This window comes from Equus quagga, chromosome 1 (assembly GCF_021613505.1).
Source record: "Equus quagga isolate Etosha38 chromosome 1, UCLA_HA_Equagga_1.0, whole genome shotgun sequence".
NCBI lineage: Eukaryota > Metazoa > Chordata > Mammalia > Perissodactyla > Equidae > Equus > Equus quagga.
Window position 1 is genome coordinate 90,762,845 of NC_060267.1, and position 19,195 is coordinate 90,782,039.

At 55.9% G+C, this 19,195-nt stretch overlaps 1 protein-coding gene across 10 annotated transcripts in view; it reads left to right on the forward strand.

The window, feature by feature from the left end:
• HMCN2 (hemicentin 2) overlaps positions 1-19,195 on the forward strand; it is a 155,427-nt gene that overhangs the window by 12,411 nt on the left and 123,821 nt on the right. For all 10 annotated transcript variants that reach the window (XM_046674598.1, XM_046674527.1, XM_046674536.1 and 7 more), the window contains exons 2-8: positions 3,021-3,091; positions 4,283-4,441; positions 5,301-5,423; positions 12,850-13,021; positions 13,670-13,776; positions 14,673-14,793; positions 16,807-17,070. In XM_046674598.1, the coding sequence (XP_046530554.1) occupies positions 3,021-3,091; positions 4,283-4,441; positions 5,301-5,423; positions 12,850-13,021; positions 13,670-13,776; positions 14,673-14,793; positions 16,807-17,070 (1,017 nt within the window). The remainder of the gene's footprint in view (positions 1-3,020; positions 3,092-4,282; positions 4,442-5,300; positions 5,424-12,849; positions 13,022-13,669; positions 13,777-14,672; positions 14,794-16,806; positions 17,071-19,195) is intronic.

The following is a 19,195-nucleotide window of genomic DNA, read 5'->3' on the forward strand; positions in this document are numbered from 1 at the left end:
GGGGGGGGGGGGGGGGGGGGGGGGGGGGGGGGTGCGGATGTGACAGACCCAGGCGCGATGGCGCGTTCTGTAGCCTTGGCAGGTAGGGTGCCTTCGAGGCGGAATGGCTGCAGAGGGGGCGGACACTGATGAGCTTACTGAGTTTGCATTCAGAGTCTTTACAAATGCCCTGGCCTTTGGCCCAGCAACTCTGCTTCTGGGGCTGTTTCCCAAGGAAACCACTGAACTGGTGCTTAAATGCTATGGATCTAAAGACGTTCTTAATAACATTGTTCATAGTAAAAATTGGAAACAAAACAATATGGATGGGAAAGGCCATTGTTAGACATTTATACAAAGGAAATACTTTGTAGCCATTAAAAATGGTTTGAATTGAGTGTTTCCCTTCTGGAAAGATGCTCACAATGTGTTGTTCAGTGCAAAGAATCAGGTCAAAAATAGTATGTTATTTATACTTCTGCTTAAAATAGTATGCATTTATGTAAGATATATTCATATGTTTACAAGGATGCATAAAAGTTTTGAAGGTTATATGTACTAATAAAAATGACCGTCTCTGGTTGGTAGAATTCCCTTCTTTTTCTGCATGTCGGGAATTTCTATGTACAGCTCCCAGGGAGCAGTTGTCAAGAGCTCAAATTCTGGAGCTGTGCAGACGTAGGTTCATAGCCTGGTTCTGCCACTTCCTGGCTGTGTCTTTGGGCAAGTTACTTAACCTCTCTGGAGTTCCACTTTGTCCTCTGTAAAATGTGGGTAAGACTTGGACCTACCAGGTGCCAGGGGGGATTCAGTGAGCTGATACACGGGAAGCATCTCGGCACATCCCTGGTACTTAGTAAATGTCAGTATCATCAATGTCATTTTTTTTAAACAGTGAACACGTATTATCATGTAATAAAGAAATAACCAATGTTGAGTAAAATTATTGTTCTTCTCAGTCCAACTAGAATTTGAGGACCTCACATTGGAGCAAGACTCTCTCTGCCCGTGTGCCTCGTGTGAGACCACCCACCGGAGCACGGGCCATTGTGTGTTCGTGCCAGCAGGCCCGGCTCCCACTTGCTGAGTTTGCTCTGCGTCCCTCCCTGGCTTCACTGAATTCCCACGGGGATGCTTCTCAGCCAGGAGAGATGGTGGTGCCGTAGACTCACTTTACAGATGGGGAAACTGAGGCTGGGGCAGGGTAGGAAGCTCTCGGAGGCCCCACGGCTGGTGAAGGATGGAGCCAGAATTCCAGTCCCATCTGTCTGAGGCCAGAGGCCGAGGGTTTGGCTGAATTAGTGAGTGCGGCGTTCAGAGGGAGGGAAGTCGGGGGAGCACGTGGTGAATGAATACAGGACACAGGGGCAGGGGCCGGGGGGAGAGTCTCAGGTGTGCCGCAGAGAAGCTGGTGTCCGCCGTCCCCCTTGGCAGCGGGGGATGCTTGCTGGACAGTCGCACGGGAACGATCTGAGAAGCACCGAGGGCTGCTGACTAGTGGCCGAGTGTGGGAGTTTTTTAGGGTGACCGGAGTTCAGGATTCCTGAGCTAAAAATAGTCCATTCCATAGTTCACCAAGGACTCGAAAGAAATATTTTCCTAAGAAATCTGATGTGCACACAACCTTGCAGAACCCGCATTGTGCACATCTCCATGGCACGTGGGCATTCTAGCCCTGTTTTCAGGCACCGGTAGCCCTGTCTTATGTTGACCGTGGCTTCCAATTACTGCTATTATAAAAAAACCCTTTTTTTAGGGAATATTTCAAACATATACAAAGTAAGCAGAACAGTAGAAGGAACCTCCATATCCCCATCACCCAGCATCACCAAATGTAAAAAATTCCTGCCATTCTTATGTCTTCTGTACCTCCTCCCACCCTCCACCCCCAACTCAGGATGATGGTTTTTTTGTAGTTTGGTTTTCAGGAGGTAAAATTTACATTCATCGAAATGTGCAAGTCTTCGCTGTTACCTTCTGACAAACGGATGCCCGGGGAACCCACGCTCCTATCACAATATGGAACACGTCTGTCTCCTTCCACACTTCCTTTGCATCTCCTCCAAGTCAGTCTCCCCTCTCCCCCAGACGACCTCTGTTCTGATTCTTTTCACCTTAGACTGATTCTGCCTGTTCCAGAACTTCCTATAAATGGAGCCGTATCGTATGCACTGTCTCGTGTCTGGCTCCTATCGCGCAGCATTGCGTCTGTGAGATTCATCCATGTGGTTGTCTGGATGGGTAGCTCGTTCCGTCTCCTTGCTGAGGAGTATTTGATTATAGCACACAACAGTTTGTTTATCCACTCACCAGCTGACGGACATTCGCCTTGGTGCCTGTCCCGGGCTGTTATGAATACACTGCTACAAACATTTGGGCTCAAGCTTAGTGTGGACGTATGATTTCATTTCTCCTGGGTGAACACCTCGGTGTGGAAGGACTGGATCGTATGGTGGGTGCACATTTCACTTTTTAGAAACCTCCGTTGTCTTCCAAAGTGGTTGACCCATTTTGCATTCCCACCGGCGGTGGACGTCGCCAACATTTGGTGTCATCAACCTTTGTAATTTAATTTTGCTCTTTTTAAATGAGCTGAGGTGTGGATGGAGTTTCTGGAAGACTTGCTCTTGGGGATCAGTCTGGTGTTGGACAGCTGCTGTGTGGTCTAAACCAGATGATCCGTTCGCTTCTCTGTTTCCTTATCTTCCCAGGATTCCTTTCCCCATGATGGTGGGGGTGAGGGGCCGGTAGAGGGAGGTTCCTGGGGGCCCACAGAATATGGGGGAGCTGCTGTTCTGAGGGAGGAATGGGGGTTGCCCTCTGCCCCATCTCTGCGCTCCCTGGAGCTCTGGTCCTGGTCTGGGGTCTGGGTGGGGCTGAGTGGTCTGACCCAGGCTGCTCCCCATTTCGTGGGGGTCTCCGAGGCCCAGGCCTCAGCCCCTCTCACCTCTGGTTGCACATGGTGTAACTGCTGCCCCAGCCCCTGGAGGCCTTGTGTCCAGGAGTCCTGCCCACCTGCCCCCTGTCTGTCTCCCCTGCAGATATTTACCCGGTGACCCTCACGGCGGACCCAGCGGTGTTTCAGAAGGAGCTGAGAAATCTCAACGTGCAGGTGGGCTGCCGCCCCGCTGGCTGCTGGCCCTCGGATCCTTCTTCCCGGTCCAGGCCGGAGGCCACGCTCTTTGCCCCACCCAGGGGCCAAGATGTCGGCTACTTGCCACCTCCTTGCCCTGCCTCCCAGCTCTGCCTGTGGCCTGCACCCCAGCCTGGGGGTCCTGGGGATTCTGTACTTCTTGGAGGCCCTTGGTTTATTCAGTTAACCGAGTACCCACAGGAGCCCCTGTGCCTGGCACACAGTAGGTGCTTATTATTTAGCGAGTGGTTGAAGGAGTGGAAGGAGGGGGTATGTGGTAGTTAGGGGACGATGTCAGAGGAGTCAGTTCAGACCCCTAAAACCAGGCCCAAGACTGGCTCAGACCCCCATGGCCACCTGGGCTCCTTTGCCACCCTCCCCCCCTCGTTCAGCATCTGTCCTTCCCCTGCCCTCTGAGACCACCGGCTTCCTGGAGGAGCAGCCCCACGTCTGGGTCTAGGTACTGCTGGGTCCCCCAGGGCCCAGAACAGGGCCCGGCACCTACCAGGGGCTCCGTGAGTCCTTGTGGGGTGAGTGAGTGAACCGTGGGAAACAGCGTTTGCTGGAAAGTTACCACGTGCAAATCCTGCCGCCGGTGCTGGGTGTGCAAGCCCGGGCGAGACAGGCTGGGCTCCCTTCCCCCGAGAGCCCCTGTCTGCTGGGCAGGGGTGGAGAGTGTGCGTATTAGGATCAAGTCGGGGGCAGGTTACAAAGAGGATTTGGGGAGGTAGCCCTGAATGCCTTCCTCGGCCGGAGGCCCCTCTCTCCTCCCGGCCTTGGCTAACACGTGCCTTCTTTGGGGCATCTGTTGGATGTCCCCGTGTGTCCCATCCCTCCTCCCCACCTTGCAGCGCTCATCGCAGTGGTAATTAAATAATCCTGTTGTGCTTGTTAGCGTCGAGTCTGCCTCCAGCGGCAGACCATGGGAGGACCCCTGTTGCTGTGCCTGGGCAGGTGAATGAATGAAGCTGCTCATCTGAAGTTGAAGCCGATTGGAGGCTATATCGTGTCTCAGGGCAGGGTGTGGCTGGTGCCCTGGCCTGACCCCCAGATGGGCGGGACAGAGGCGGCTTGAGGGAACTCCACCTCACGTTGGGGTCAGAGGTGTCCCTGGGTGGGTCCCACCTAGAGGAGGTGGGCGGCAGCCGCTGACCCACCCCTGTCCCCCAGGGAGGTGGTGACTGCCCGGAGATGAGTGTGGGGGCCATCAAGGCTGCCGTGGAGGTGGCCAACCCCCGCTCCTTCATCTACGTCTTCTCGGATGCCCGCGCCAAGGACTACCACAAGAAGGAGGCTCTGCTGCGCCTCCTGCAGCTGAAACAGTCGCAGGTGAGCGCCCCGGCCTTGGTGGGGCTGAGGGGGTCCTGTGGAGGCTGGGGTCTCCAGCTCGGGCATCCCGAGCCCCCAGCTCAGAGCAGAGGCTGGGCGCGTCGTCTCTTCCAGCCTGGGGTCCGGCCCTCCTGCAGCCCCGGCTGGCCAGCCCTTGGGCCTGGGCTGGTCTGGTGCTTTCCAAGTGTGTCCTCATGCTCAGGGGCCCCGCCCGCCGCGGCTCACGCCTCCCTGGCAAAGCTGTTCTTGATAAAGACCACACCACCCTGCTCCTTTCACACCCTGTCGGGGTCTGTGCCATCCATCTTCCTCCTGGCGTTGCCTCTGCTCCCTGTCTCTGCGGTGCACGGCGCTGCTCCCGTCGTCTTGGGGTCTGGAGGACGGGTGGGGGCGTCTGCTTCTTGTTTTCACAGTGGGGGGTAGGGGGATGTGCATGGGGATGGGAGGAGGGCCTGCCCGTCTGACATCCTTGGGTGAGGATCTCAGGGCTGGGGCGGCTTCTCTGTTCCCCTGTCTAGAACAAACTCAGGTTCTCCAAGCGTCTTCCAACTCTGCAGCCTTCAGGGGCCACTCGGCGTGCAATCCATCTCCATCCTCTACCTTGTAGATTTAATAACAACTCCCATTTATTGAGCACCTGCTGTATTCCCGGCCCTGGGCTGAACCCCTGACCTGCGTGGGTCCTGATCGCCATGGGACGGGTTTCTCTTATCCTTCTTGTTTTACTGATGTTGTCACCAGAGCCCAGAGAGAGGAGAGGGCTGGCCCTGGGCCACTCCTGCCTGGTTCCTGGCCTGCCCCTCACACCTGAAGGCGGTGGCGGGGAAGCCATGAGCCAGGCTGCATGTCCTTCTTCCAGGTAGTCTTTGTGCTGACTGGGGACTGTGGAGACCGCACTCATCCTGGCTACCTGGTCTATGAGGAGATCGCTGCCACCAGCTCTGGGCAGGTGTTCCACCTGGACAAGCAGCAGGTGACCGAGGTGAGCCTCCCCTGACCGTCCTGCATCTCTAGGCGAGTGCCCGGTGGCTGGATGGCCATCGTGGATGGCAGGGCTGGTGCTCACCCCGTGGCTGGTGCAGGAAGCGCTGTGCTCAGGGCCTTGTGACATCATCTCACCAAACCCTCCCACCCACCCCAAAGGTAGGTGCTACGGGTTTCCAGTTTTGCAGGTTAAGAGGCGGAGACTTGAGGAAGCACCCTGGGTTTTAGCCCGGGTCCCACAGGTGGTCCAGGTTGGCAGGGTGGACCTAGCAAAGTTTGGCAGAGGTAGGGGTGCGGGGTGAGCTTCTCCCCAGAGTCGGGGAACCCGGGGGTGGGGGCGGAGCCTGGGGACCATCATATTCGGGCTGTGTTGCTGGGACACAAAGTCCTGCCTGGGGACTTGCCTGGCCCTGTGGCCTGGGCTGCAGGGCTGCCTGTGGTCTGCGTTCACTCAGCCTGGCGCTGACCAGCCGACTGCGTCCTTGTCTTGTTCTTGGAGCCGGTCCCTGCCCTGCTCTCCTCCAGGCTGCTCAGGGCTCCGCCTCGTTCCCTCTGCCCCACGTCCATTCCTTCCGGGGAGCCAGAGGGATCCTTCTGGCGAGGAGCTGGGAAATGTTTCACAGCCATCTCCCTGGAAAGAGCAGGAATGCCCCTTTCGATGGTGTAAATACTCCTCTTAGCTCGTTTCAAGCTGCGTCATGGAGTCACCGAGCAGAGTTGGGAAGTTATGCTCACAGTTGACTTTCTTGAGCCTGTGTGAGCCAGCTTCAGCATCCCACTGGATCCTTCTGAAACAAATCTGGCCAACAGGTCCCTTTCCGTGGACCCTGGAGAAAGTCCAGAGCCTGATCTAACCTCTACCTCTCTGATCCCCACACCTATGTTCTCACCCTTGCCCACTACCGCTGCCCTGCTGGCCTCTTTGTGGTTTCTTCAATGACTCATGTCTTTCCTACCCCAGGGCCTTTGCTCATGTGGTTTGTTTTTCCCACTCCTCTTCCCCTGGCTCCTTCTTATCTTCCCAGTCTTAGCCAAAATGCACCTCCCCAGGGAGACCTTCCTTGATTTCCTGTTGAGATTGTCTCCTTTAATACCGTCTCCCAGCTCCCTGTGCTGCTTGACATACTTGTAACTTTATAACTGCGATTATTTAATGCCACCGGGCTGTGAGCTCCCCAGGGGCCGTTTGCTACCGTATCCCGCGCACAGCCTCCAGCGTGTAGCAGGTGCTCAGTGAATAGCCGGGAAATGGACAGCCACAGTGTCCCTTGCACCCGAGGCCCTGGGAAGAGGAAGGCGAGGGAGGCGGCATCTTTGCGGCTGGCCCGGCCTCGAGCCAGCCCTGCTGTCGCCTCCGGGAGAGGGTTCGTGTGTTGTGTTTCTGTGGACTGCAGAGATGGTCTCCAGGGCCGTGTTTAGATTAGCGTGCCTTAACTCCCCGTTGACAGATGGCGTTTATGCTTCTCGGCAACACATTAGAATTTATTTTTTGGCATGTCAGCCGACTCTGACACTGAGCCGCCGGAGCAAGGGAGAGAGGCATTTCAGGGCGGAGGGATGGCTTCGTCCTTGTTTGTAGGGAGACCAATTTGGGCAAGTGCACAAGAACTGAGTTCCTGCCGGGGGCAAACAGATGACGGCTGCAATGCAGGTCGGCAGAGGGCATCTCACCCAGGTGTGGGGCTGCACTCACCTGTTCCCTCCCAGGGCGGGCGAACTGGGGTGAAGCCACCGGCTCCTGGCCGCAGTGCCAGCCTCCTGCCGTGGGAGCCTGCTGGGCCGTGTGTCTGACTCAGTGGGCCCTCCGATGGCCAGGCCCGGCTGCCTCTGGGTGGGGGCCTGGATCCCTCTGCTCCTGGACACAGGCGACTGTCGTTCATCAGCTTTGTGCCTTGGACCTGGCCGTTTCCAGATGTTCCCACACATTCAGCAAGCCTGGGAAAGTGGCTGGGGCAGCCAGGGCTGTGGTCTTCCCCCTCAGGAGAGGGGACGGTGCCTTTGCCCGAGCCAAGGGGGCTCCAGCTGGGAGAAGGACTCCCAGAAGTTACAGAAGTCCCCACACCACGCACATGTGGGGTGTCCTTTGACCTTTGCAGACTTCGGCAGGAGCCGAAGCGCTCTCCCCTCATTACCGTGCAGCTGCCACGTGCCGGTGCAGCCTTGCGTGCTGGGCAGAGAGAGAATCCGGCAAGCTTGGGTCCCTGGGCCTCTGAGCATTTGGCTTTTTTCAGTTGTGGGGTTGGCCTCACTGGTACCAGGGATCTCCCCCCGGGTGCTGGTGTAACTGAGGAAGGTAAAGATCCCCTCCCCCCAGCAAGGCTAATTTGGAGCTTCCATCATCGTTGAACGAAGGCAGGCAGCGTGGCCCCGGGGGCTGGTCCCAGAGGAGCGCAGTTTTGACCCAGGCTTAGCTGGGTCCCAGAACCCCTTTGCCCCCGCACAGCTTTCCCACAGGTGTCCCCCAGCTCAGAACCAGCTCAACATACTGTCGCCAGCCCCCATGGAATGGGGCAGAATTGCTGGGCAAACCCCATCATCCAGCAGGCTACCCTGATCCCGGGAAGTCCCGTTCTGGGGCTCGGACCCTTGCCCTGTGTAGCACCAGCAGGTACAAATATGACGACTTGCCCAGATTCTGCGCATCAATTAGACAAAAGGTCAACCGCCTGCTCAGGCAGTGGGGGGTGGGGAAGAGGGGAGCTCTGACCAGGTGGTTCTGATTAACGGATCAGAAGGCACAGGCCCCGGAGATGACTTCATCCTGGACCCTTCCCAGAGGAGACGTGTAAAGGAGGGTTAAGACCACATGCTGGCTTCAGACCCCAGCCCGGCCACCTCCCTGCAGTGTGACCATGAGCACTGTACTTAACCTCTCTGGGCCTCCATTTCCTCGTGTGCACAGCTGGGGTGTGAGAGCCCCCAGGTAGTGAGACAGTGGCAAGGGCGAAAGGAATCCGTGTGGGAGAGACGTCGGCTGAGGCAGGGCCCCGAGAAGCCCTTGGGAGGGGTTAGTGATGGCCCGTGTCCAGGATCTGCCCCCGGCTCCAGCGAAGCCCCCTGAAGAGTCAGGGCTCTCTACGGCAAAGGTCTCAGGAAGGCGGAGCCTGGCCGAGCGCCCGGGTGCCCAGTTGGCAGGGCCCAGTGCTCTCTCTCCATCGCTCCCCACCGAGCTCCCCGCCGTGGGCCCCAGAACCCGGCCTTGGCTTTCGGATCTGGGGCTCTGAGGCTGGTACTGCCCCGGGCTCCCCGCTTCCCTTCCTCAGCCAGCCTGGCTGTCAAGTGTCCTGGGCGGAGCCCCCGGGGGCTGATTTATCTGCCCTGAAGGGCCGAGTGGCAGCCATCTGGCCGGGGCAGCAGCGCCAGATTCTTTCATTCCCTCCCCGTCAGCGACAGAGTGAGGAGTCTCAGCGTATCTCCGGCTCCCAGGCCCCCTGGTCCCGCTGACATCTGGAAGCCATTGCCTCCACCCACCGAGTAAACACTGAGTGTCTCCATGAAGGCTCTCCGTGCAGAAGGCTCCTTCCTCAGATTCCACTCCAAGCCCGGGGGGCAGAGCAGGCTCCAGAAGGCCTGTCCCCAGGCCTTCGCCCTCAGGGGGTCTGGCCTTGTGTGGGCAGGAGGGTCAGCCCCCCAGCTCCCAAGTGGTGAGGCGCTTACATGGCAGGCCCCGCGGGCACGTGCCTCCTGCTGGGGTCACTGCCATTCTGTCCCATCTTAGCCCTCTCCGTGGTTCGGTAGCCTGAACTAGACATCTTCCCTCCATCAGAACATCCTAGAAGGAGCTTGGAATGACAGTTGCAACACAGTAGCGGGTGTGACTTGTCTGGGTAATTGTCAGCCGGTGCTGCCACCACATCCTGGCAGCTCTGCTCTGAGATGATGTCCTCCGGACCCCTGGCAAGGCCTGGCCCTGGGGAAGAGGACCGCGGTCACAGGGCCGTCGGGGGAGTGGCCTCACTTACTTCGCCGGCTTCTGTCCACCTCTCCAGCTGGGGTCCTTGGCTGCTTCCTTCCAGTCCACCCCCGCGTGGACGTGGGATCTTGTCCCCATTCCTCGGCGAAGACAGGTGGGCCCTTTTCAAGAGAACCATTGCTTAGAAAGCGAGGCAAAACAGAAGGATGAAGTAGCTCCAAGTATATAAACAGATGGGTTTTCAGAACACAGACTTCTTATCCTGTGATAACTGAAATCTAGCTATAAAATCCAGGCACATATGTTCCAGCTCAATCTGACCAAAACATTCATTTTCTAAATCTTGGACAATTCTCCAGTTCCCTTCTTTTTCCTTTCCCTTCCATGGGAGATCATGTGGTGGGTCGGCAGAGCTGAAAGGCTCTGATTTAGAGCTAGGATGGCCAATAGGTAGCACGCAAGTTACTACTTTCTAATCCCATATCCATGGCAGACATCGCTAATCAATCACAGAACGTTTTTCTCAAATAGTATTCCAGGAAGCGACTTCCAGTTGATTAGGGTTGGCAAGCAACAGGATACCACTATGGCTGCTCAGGTATATATTAAAGTCATGGCATACATTTTTTTTTTTTTTTGAGGAAGATTAGCCCTGAGCTAACATCTGCCGCCAATCCTCCTCTTTTTGGTGAGGAAGCCTGGCCCTGAGCTAACATCCGTGCCCATCTTCCTCTACTTTATACGTGGGACACCTGCCACATCATGGCTTCCCAAGTGGTGCCATGTCCACACCCAGGATCTGAACCGGCAAACCCTGGGCCACTGAAGCAGAACATGCGCACTTAACCGCTGTGCCACCGGGCTGGACCCCCATACATGTTATTTTTAAATGACTTTCACTTTAACAAATTCCTATGTGGGCTGGCCAGGGGGTGGAGTGGTTAAGATTGCGTGCTCTGCTTTGGCAGCCCAGGGTTCACAGGTTCAGATCCCAGTCATGGACCTACACACCACTCATCAAGCCATGCTGTGATGTCCCACAAACAAAATAGAGGAAGATTGGCGCAGGAGTTAGCTCAGGAACAATCTTCCTCACCAAAAAAAAAACAAACAAAAAAAACACTATGAAAAATATCAAAGATACAGAAAAGTAAAAAGAACATATGTACCAACTAGATTTAGCAATGAATATTTTTGCTTCACCTCTCTCTTTTTATACTTTTTTGCTGAAGAGTGACACCTTATCCATAAATCATTCACCATGGAATTTTTTTAAAAAGACAATCTCCAACATAACCTACAATATCATCTAATAAAATTGATAGTACTTTGCTAGTATCATCTAAGGCCTGGTCCGTATTCAAATTTCCCTAATTGTCTTCAAAATGTATTTTAAAACAGTTTTTGTCCAATCAGGATTTAATCAAAGTCTGTGCGTATCATTTGGTTGTTCTGTCTCTTAAGTCCCTTTCAATCTGGAACAATCGACCCCTTTTTTCATGCCACTAGCTTGTTGGAGAGGCATTGACCATCTGCTGTTCCCTGTTCTGGATTCATCGGATTGTTTCCATCTGGTGTCGTTCCCTTTACCCTTATACGTGTGGTCCACGGGGAGCTGGCGCTAAGTGACTGCGTAGACGGAGGCCAGCATTTTTGGCAGGACTGCTTCATCGTGGACACTGCGTATCTTCTACTGCGTCACACCAGGAAGCAAATAATGTCTGATTGTCCCACTATTCCTGGTGATAACTTTGCTTACTGGGTTAAGGTGGTGACAGCCGGCTCTCTGCACCGTATGGCCGTCCCTTTATGACCCAAGCGGCCGGTGGGGTGAGGCTGGGGCTCCATGTGGACGTCCAGTTCCCCATCACCTCATCTATGGTTTAGCATCACTGAGGGCGCTTGCCTGAAACAATTATTTCATTAGGGGTTGCAAAATGATGATTTCCTAATTGCATTATTCTCTCCACATTTATTAGTGGGCATCCTTTCCTGAAAAAGAGATTTTGCTCCTCAAAAAGGATGATTTAGTTTCTCTGAAGCACAGTTCCTATCGAAAAGGCAGGGATCACACTTGATTCTTTCTCTTTAATTAAAAAGCTCCCTCCATTGGTGGCAAGTGAGGTTTTATTGGGTGTTTTTTTTGTGTTGTTTTTTTTTGGTGAGGAAGATTGGCCCTGAGCTAACATCTGTTGCCAATCTTCCTCTTTTTGCGTGAGGAAGAGTGTCGCCCAGCTAACATCTATGCCAGTCTTCCTCCATTTTGTATGTGGGATGCCGCCACAGCATGGCTTGATGAGTGATGTGTAGTGTAGGTCCACGCTTGTGATCCGAACCTGTGGACCCCAGGCCACCAAAGTGGAGCACATGAACTTAACCACCATGCCACCAGACCGGCCTCTGCTTTTTTTTTGAGCATTATTATGAGTATATGGATTATACAATTCAAAGTGTTTCAATTAATAACAGTTATTATTCTTTTTTGGGCTCAAGTTGTCCCAAATGTGACCAGCGGGAGCTCCTTCAAGCTGGTCCCTGTGTTCTCTTGCTAACTCCCCGTAGTCTTCGAGAACTTCCTTGCTTTGCGGCATCTCCAGTCGCCCCAGGCTTGCCTGACCTTGTAAACTGCCTGCCCCAGACCTGGAGTCAGCCATTTCTCCAAGGAACCCCCATGGGGAATGGTATTTAGAAACTATTGGGTTCTAAATTCACTTGGAGTGCATTTATGTATAAATAAAATGCTTGCAGCTCTCTCTTATACTTGGCTGTCAGAGAAAATCTTGGTTCAGAAAACAGCAACATCTTTACTTCTTTGCTTTGTTCGGAAGATCCACAGAACAGTTTCACAATCACGGTGCTGCCAGCTTAAGACTACGCAGGAAGAACTCTGTGCAGCTCCTCCTGTCCTCAGGGCCTCCCCATGAAAAAGTGTAGTTGAGCCCTGGGTTCTCAGTTCACTTGGACTTTTCTCTCTGTGGTTTTGGTACCAATTTGTTGTACAGTCAGGTTGGGGTTTCGTTTTATTTCCGTTTTAGGGTTTGCACAGGACGCTTCTTGAAATAACTTGGCCTGGAAAGAGGTGGTTCAGACGGGAGACAGGCCTGCATCTGAGCAGGAGTTGGTCGATGAAGGGAGGCAGGGCGTTTCCGCAAAGAGGACAGCGTGTGTGGTGGGGCTGCCTCGGGAGGCGTGGGGTCCCACCCAGCGAGCCCCGGGAGGGTCAGGGGCACAGTGACCCCGGGTCGGGTCGGACAGGGGAACAGAGCATAGGGTCTTCAAGGCTGTGGGAAGGATTTGGAGAAACAAGATAATTTTGTGCTCCGTGAGATACCCTCTTAGACTGGATCCAGGCTGTCAACTTGGGGTCCCTGAGTGTGCTGCCTCACACCCACATGGGGACCGGATTCTGCATAGAGCTGGCAGCCTGTTAGGGACCTGCCTCAGATGGGCCAGACACAAGCCAGCCATCACGTACTCCTGCTGGCCTCAGCTTCTCCCACCTGCCTCCCAGGTGCTGAAGTGGGTGGAGTCTGCAGTCCAGGCCTCCAAGGTGCACCTGCTGTCCACGGACCACGAGGAGGAGGGCGAGCACACCTGGAAGATCCCCCTTGACCCCAGCCTGAAGGAGGTCACCATCTCCCTGAGCGGCCCAGGGCCCCAGATCGAGGTCCGCGACCCGCTGGGTACGTGCGCCCCAGGGCCGGCCTCCTCTTTGGTCCCGAGACTGAGCTGGGAGTCCAGGATGGGACAAAGAGAGAGGCCTGGGTGGCAGGGGGTTTGGACACAGGCTCTGGGAACAAGGAGGGTGGGGGTGATGCCAGGTGGAGGGCAGAGAGGGTGCCTGTGGTGGGTGAGGAGGCGGAGGCCTGGTGACAGCCGAGCAAGAGGATTAAAATGACCACACGCCTGGGATGTGAGGCTCACGTAGTCCTCCCCGTGTTCTCTCAGTGGACCCCCTCAGTGGCCTGGCGGGTCTCTCGGGCAAGAATTAGTGGCACACCATACAGATGGGGAGCTGGGGCTCTGGGAGGTGGAATGACTTGTCAGGGTCACCCAGCGTCAGTGTGATTTGGAGCAGGCCATCTGGCCCCACGACACTCCAAGGATGTCGTGAGCACCCAGGTGTAAAGGGCAGGTGTGCAGCCCGCACCTGGTGAGGGGTGAGGGTGGCCTGCAGAATGAGGCGGAGGCCTGGGCCAAAGCCCTCTTGTCGTTCCTCTGGAAAGCCTGAGGCTGGTGTTTGGACGGCTGTGGGCTCTTGGGGACAGGATGGGGCCTCTGTCACCCCCAGGAAAGGGTCAGGGGCTGAGCAGTCCTTGGGGCTTCCACAGGGAGGATCCTGCAGAAGGACGAGGGCCTCAATGTGCTCCTCAGCATCCCTGACTCGGCCCGGGTGGTGGCCTTTAAGCCTGAGCATCCTGGACTGTGGTCCATCAAGGTAGGAGGCCCTGGGCTCCGGGGGGAGGGCAGACTGCTTCACCGAGTGGACCCCATTCCCTCCTGCCTGCCCCGGGGAGCCTGGGGCCCTGGGAAGCTGCGGGCTGGAGAGTGGGCGGTGTTGTGGGCATATCAGTAGAAGTAAAGGGTCAGGAACAGAGGAAGGGTGTTCTGCTTTGCACCGCTGAGAGGAAGTGGCGTGGTTTGGAGTTAGTGAGGGAACATTTCAGAAGTAACAACTTGAGTGTCCAGAGGTGGGTGACTCAGCCAGCTGGTGGCTCAGAACCCTGTCCTGTGAGGAGGGCATGAAAGGAGCAAGGGTGGCCTTGGGGGGACTGGCTCAGAGAGACGGGGCTGGCACTGGGAGTGGGCCTGCGCTAATCTGCAAGGTGCTGGACACCAGGGGCTGGGGGCAGGCTGGGCTCCTGACAGAGTGTCCTGGGATGGGGCAGCCTGCTGCCTCAGAAGGGCGTGAGCTCCTGCTGCTCGGCAAACATTTATGGAGCGCCTCCTGGGGGCCAGGCACTGTGTTAGTGCCGGAGGTGCAGTGCCAGCGTCGACCGCTGCCCTTCAGACGCCGAGTGTCTCTGAGCCAAGAGCTCTGGTGCCAACAGGGAAGGTGAGGCAGAGGTCAGACGTGCAGGGGGACAGACATGCCCTGTGGGTGTTGGGGGGCAGCTTTGAGTCCTGCTCAGGACCGTGCTGTCAGATGGGGCTTCTTTTTCTTCATTTGGGGAGCGTCGTGCTGGGCCCCAAGGAGCAGGTAGGATGCCCAGGTACCTGCAACGGCAGAATTCCAGTTGCTGACACTGGGCTGGGTCAGGCCGGCCATCTCCTGCCCTGGAGCTGGGGTGCTGGGGCCGGACACCCTGGTGACGTGGGCCCAACCCGTGCTAGGTCTATAGCAGTGGCCGCCATTCTGTGAGAATCACGGGGATCAGCAACATTGACTTCCGAGCCGGCTTCTCCACTCGGCCCTCCCTGGACCTCAACCACACCATCGAGTGGCCTCTGCAAGGTACAGCGCTCGTGCCCCTGGGGGCCGTGCAGAGCCGTGTGCTGAAGGGGTAGGCTTGCCTTTGGGGGGTGGTGGGAGTGCTGGGGAGCAGGCTGTGAATGTGTGACATGGAATGGGCCCTGCACAGGCCGGGTTGAGCTGTTCTCTCAAACCACAGTGAGCTGAGCCCCAGCCTCTGCCCAGGTGACACTGTGACCATTTATGTTTTGAACATCCTCCCCAGAGGCCTCCAGGACCTTCTGCTGTCCTACCTCCTACTGAGTTCACACCTTCCCCTTTCTCTTTGTCAAAACTCACCTGTCTAGAGCCTGACTTCCTCAGTTTTCCAGTGAATGTTGGGCTAGTCCAGTAAACTTGCAGGTGCTAGTGAGTTGAGGGCTAACCTGAAAAAGAGAGCGTCTTACTCCAAAGGAGTGAATGTCCGATGGACGTTTTGATGTCCCGGGGGCTCCGGGGGTTGGTAGGCTGGGGGCGGGTTGAAGTTGGAGGCACAGGGTCAGTTTTCTGATTAGAAGGCGCCCACGGGGCTCTGAGGTTGCCTGTGTGTCCGTCATGGCTCCATCTGGAGAAGGCTGGGCTCCAGAGCAGCCAGGGGCTTCTGGCTCAGGTTGCCGGAGCTCCATGCCAGAAAATGCCATCTGGTAGACAGATTAGGGGTCCCAATTTATAGTTTGGAAAATATGGTCCCTCGCCATGGGGCCATTCAGAGGATTTTCCTGGGACAGGTTCAGAAGAGAGATGGGGAGGGACCTTGAGCAGGTCAGGCCAGCTCTGGACCTCTGCAGAGTGACCAAAACCAGTGCCTGGGGGCCCTTAGAGCTTTCTTTCGCGTCTGTATCTTCTCTGTGGTTTGTCATTCTTGTCGGCGCTTGTTGGTTTCCCTGCCAGGAGTAGCAGGACTGTCTTCAAAGTGGAAAGGGGGCTGCTTCCTCATTTGGTGTTTGTTTTTGCCCATAGCGGGAAGGGGGAGAGGGAGGAGAGAAAAGAAGTCCTACGTGGGGTGCTAGAGTGGGGATTGAAAACTGAATGATCCCCAGGGCCAGTCCCTGGTGGGAGAGGGTGAAGGAGGGTCACATGTGACCCTCTTGGGTTTCTGCTGTTGATAAAGATGTGGATCCAAGACATTTTTTTTAAGAGAGAAACAGCAGCAGGGCAATTGCAGATGATACATAGCAGCTGGCACTTGGCCTCGGGCCAGGGGCATCAGGGAGTGGGGGAGACTGCGGCTAACCGGACAGTGGATGCCTGGGCCACAGGGAGCAGCTGCTACGTGCCGCTGGCTGATTGTTACAACGTGGGAATGGGGCCTGGCACTGACACGTTTGATTTTCAAGGCAATCTGGTCTTCTAGATTTATATGCCCTTTCCAGATTCTTTTGATGTTTCTTCACAAATTTTAAGGCATTTCATGGACCACACCAACCACACCCTCTGGCCCCTGATTTATGATTTCTGAGAGAAAAAAAATCATAGCTGTTTGAAAAGGGACAGGCCCGACGGACGTTCCCAAATCAGCTGAGGAAATTACGAAATGAAAGTCCAGTTCTGTGTTTTCTGGGATAGTGTGAAAGCGTGTTTCTAATGAGATAGAAAAGGAAAGCCGAGCAGGGGAGAGGATGGGGAGGACTCAGAGTCCCCGGACTAGGGTGTGTACCTCACTTAGGCCAGTCCCAGAGCCGGCCTGATGGGACCGACACCAGAGCTAGTGGGGGAGGAGCAGGGAGATGCCCCTTCGCAGTTCTGCTCCACGAGAGCCGGAATCTGCAGAGTGGAGGTGATGAAGCCGTGGGTTGGACGGACAGTGGCGTTTCAGGACCACGGACAGTAGCAGGCCCCCTCTTTCCTCATCCCACCCCCAGCAGTAGATGGCGGAGGGAAGAGAAGGTGAGGGAGCGGGTAAAGGCGGGCCAGGCAGGCTGGCTCCCTGACTGTGGTCCTAGGGCCCCTGCTTGGGGAGGATCGCGGAGCCCAACGCAGATGCCAGCACCCTCTTCCTCGTCCTTCCCTCTGCAGGGGTGCCCATCTCCCTGGTGATCAACTCCACGGGCCTGCAGGCCCCGGGCCGCGTGGACTCGGTGGAGCTCTCCCACAGCTCAGGACGGCCCCTCCTGACTTTGCCCACGCGGCCCCTCTCCAATGGGTCCGCCCATCAGCTTTGGGGTGGGCCGCCCTTCCACGCCCCCCGGGAGCGCTTCTACCTCAAGGTGAAAGGCAAGGACCACGAAGGGAACCCCCTCCTCCGCGTCTCTGGAGTTTCCTACAGTGGGGTGTCCCCAGGTAAGTGGTTGGCTCTTAGCACCCCCAGCTCCCTGGCTCACTTGGAGACCCATTTCTTCCTAGAAGCCTTCCCTGATTCGATTCGATTAGATTAGGAAATGTTTGTTCATTAAACTTCTGTGGGCAGCAAGCTCTGCAAGGCATTATGCTAAATACCGAGATGCTTCAGATGTAGCCCTTGGCTCAAGGATTTAGTGCAAAGTCATCCATGGATGGACTCATCCATCCACCCACCCACCTATTCATCCACTTATCCCTCTACCCGTCTGTCCACCCACCTATTCATCTATCCACCCACCCATCCATCCACCCCTGCCTGCATGCATCCATCCACCCATTCATTCATCCAAACATCCATCCATCCATCTATCCACCCACCCACTCATCCATCCATCCATCTATCCACCCACCTACTCATCCATCCATCCATCCATCCATCCATCTACCCTCCCCCCCACCATGCATCCATCCACACAAATATCCATCTGCCTGTCCATCCAACGTTCATTTTATGTCAATCATAGTGCTAGGCACTGTAGACACAGCAGTGAGCAGGGTATGGATATGCTCTTCCACAATTGTAATGACTATCATAATTACAATCATGGTAATACTAATCGAGTCACCATTTTGAGCACCTCCCATGAGACAGTCCCGGACCAAGCACTTGCAGTGCAGTAGCTCATTGAATGCTTACAATAGTTCTGCGGTGTGTTCCCATTTTATAGATGAAGAGACTGAGGCCACCCCCCTCAGAGGGTTGCTCTGAGGGTTCCATAAGCGAATGCGCATAATGAGACAGCTCTCAGGTGCTCTGAGGCTGCACCCAGGGTGTGGAAATTGTAGACTAAGGCCCTCCACAGGGGCAGCTGCTGTTACTCTGTGTCATTGTAGGCACAGGTCATTTTGTGGTCCCATCTTTGGTCACGTTGTGTTGGTTGGCAGGGTGGAGTCTTTGGCCTCCCCACTCTGCCTCTGGTCCTGGTGGGGGTGTCTGAGTCCACAGGCCATCAGCCTCCTTGCTGGGCCTTGTTCCTTCCTCCTGCCCGCTCCCCCTCTGCCCTGGCTGTGGCCCGGGAGGAGCTCAGAGAGGTGGAGTTCACCCACAGCTTCTTTGCTGGGGGTCTCGGCGAGGGGCAGACTCCTCTGCCCACGTCAATCAAACAGGGATGCAGGGAGGGCACGAGGGTGCCCACGGGGAGGTCAGGACTTTAGGGCCTTCTTTCAGCCTCCTGGTCTCCGCTTCCCTGCTGTGGTCCATGGACCCCCCTCCCCTGGCCTTTGTGGCTTTGAGGAAGAATTTTCAGGAAGGAATTTCAGCAGGGGGAATAACAGCCTCTGTTTCTCTCTCCCCTGTTCTTTCAATGGATCCAGGAGTTTGGAGTTTAGCACTGGCTTTTGGTCTCCATCTCAGCTCTAGATTACAGTTGGGGGGGGGGAGGGAAGGGAGGATGTGGTTTGGGTTTTTCTCCCTCCCCTACCTTCCTGTCCTGGGAGGCCGAGAGATGGGCTTAGAGTAAGTGGCTCTGGGTTTAGAGACGTGGGGGTGGTGAGGGCTGGGCTCATGGAAGAGCTCAGCTCATGGAAGAGGACGCCCGAGCTGGCTTTGCAGACGCTTCCAGTGTGTGTGGGTGAGTGGTGGCTGCTTTGCACACAGCTGAGGACGTGGCTGGATGGTCCGACACCCCTCTCCCCTGGGATGTGGCAGCGAGCCTGTAGCATGATGTCACCCACCACCCTCCCACGCCCAGCTCCGGGCTCGGAGGAGGGCTGGCGTGCTGCCTCACCCTCAGAGCATCTCTGGTGGGGATGAGGAAGAGGGCCGCAAGAGGGTTGAGTGCCCGCCCGCGATCGCCCAGCGAGGCCCTGATGGGCGGCCACGGACCCTGCGGGGGCGTTCCCAGACTTTTCCACTGAAGCGGTTCCGACAGCCAAGGAAAGAGAATGTGTCACCCCAAGATGGGGGTCAGGCGAGGGGGCAGCGGCGTCTGATGGGGGCCCCAAGGGGCTCGTCCCAAGCTGTGAGATTTCATTGAGCTCTCTTATTTTATCTCAAAAATGCGTGTGAACTTTGCATTCACAGCCATGCTCCAACTCTGCTTATTTTTAAATAAAAAATGGCCTC